The sequence below is a fragment of the Manacus vitellinus genome, unplaced genomic scaffold (assembly GCF_001715985.3).
Source record: "Manacus vitellinus isolate BGI_N305 unplaced genomic scaffold, ASM171598v3 scaffold_74_pilon, whole genome shotgun sequence".
Lineage (NCBI taxonomy): Eukaryota > Metazoa > Chordata > Aves > Passeriformes > Pipridae > Manacus > Manacus vitellinus.
This window is the reverse complement of record NW_021940780.1, coordinates 1,858,029-1,858,891: the sequence shown is the minus strand read 5'-3', so window position 1 is coordinate 1,858,891 and position 863 is coordinate 1,858,029. Positions and strand designations below refer to the sequence as shown.

Sequence of the window (863 nt, the reverse complement as noted above, 5' to 3'; positions counted from 1 at the left end):
AAAGGATCCCTTCTCATTCAGACTAAAGGATCCCTTCTAGTTCAAACCAAAGGGTCCCTTCTAGTTCAGACTATTCTCTGATTCTGTGTATTTTGTAGGCAAACCTGAGGTTCCCTCTGCCAGGCCTTGCCTCCCCAGAGCTGCTGAGCTCTCCCTCCAACCCATTCCTTCCCTCACCTCCTCTGTCTGTCGACCTTAAACCCCATCCCTTCCCATGAACCAGACCTCTGAGACTGCTCTGGGGTTGTTGGGCAGCTCGTTCTCATTCTCTTTTTTTCCTCTCCTCCCCCCAGAATAAAATCTTCATCTACCGTGGCAAGGAGTATGAGCGGAGGGAGGACTTCAACCTGAAGCTGCTGACCCAGTTCCCCAGTGCTGAGAAGATGACCAGCACTGCCCCTCCAGGGGAAGACATCAAAGCTTCTCCTAAACAGTGTATCTTTTGCTTCTGATGAGTTTTGGGCACCTTCAAGAGCCGCCTCTTTCCTAGGGAGGGTCTCCAGGAATAATAAGCAGGGAGCTCGTTGCTCCAGGGGGGGCTCGGAAGGCACAAAAATAGGGATACCTGGAGTTGTAACAGGGAATTTAAACAGGCTGGAAGAAGAGGGGGCAGCTTGGTGCTGTCAGGGTGAACCAAGCTGTTGTCTGGGTGAACCCTGAACAGGTTGCAGGTGTTGCCTAAAGAAAATGCAGGGAGGAAAAAAAGGCAAGTTAGTTTTGGAGGTGAGATGAGAAAAGGATTTTAATTTGTGCCTCTGAGGCGTGAGATTACAAGACACAGGCTCCTCCTCTGTCCAGATGGTACAATTTAGAATATTGCTTGTCCAGTCCCAGGTTTCATCCACCCACTGGCTTTTGCCCTG

The 863-nt window shown here is 50.3% G+C and overlaps 1 protein-coding gene across 1 annotated transcript in view; it reads left to right on the top strand.

Moving 5' to 3' along the window:
* The window catches only part of DOCK5 (dedicator of cytokinesis 5), a 60,506-nt gene that overhangs the window by 43,462 nt on the left and 16,181 nt on the right, over positions 1–863 (top strand). Inside the window, exon 37 of the mRNA XM_029964567.1 lies at positions 294–435. Coding sequence (XP_029820427.1) covers positions 294–435 — 142 coding nt within the window. The remainder of the gene's footprint in view (positions 1–293; positions 436–863) is intronic.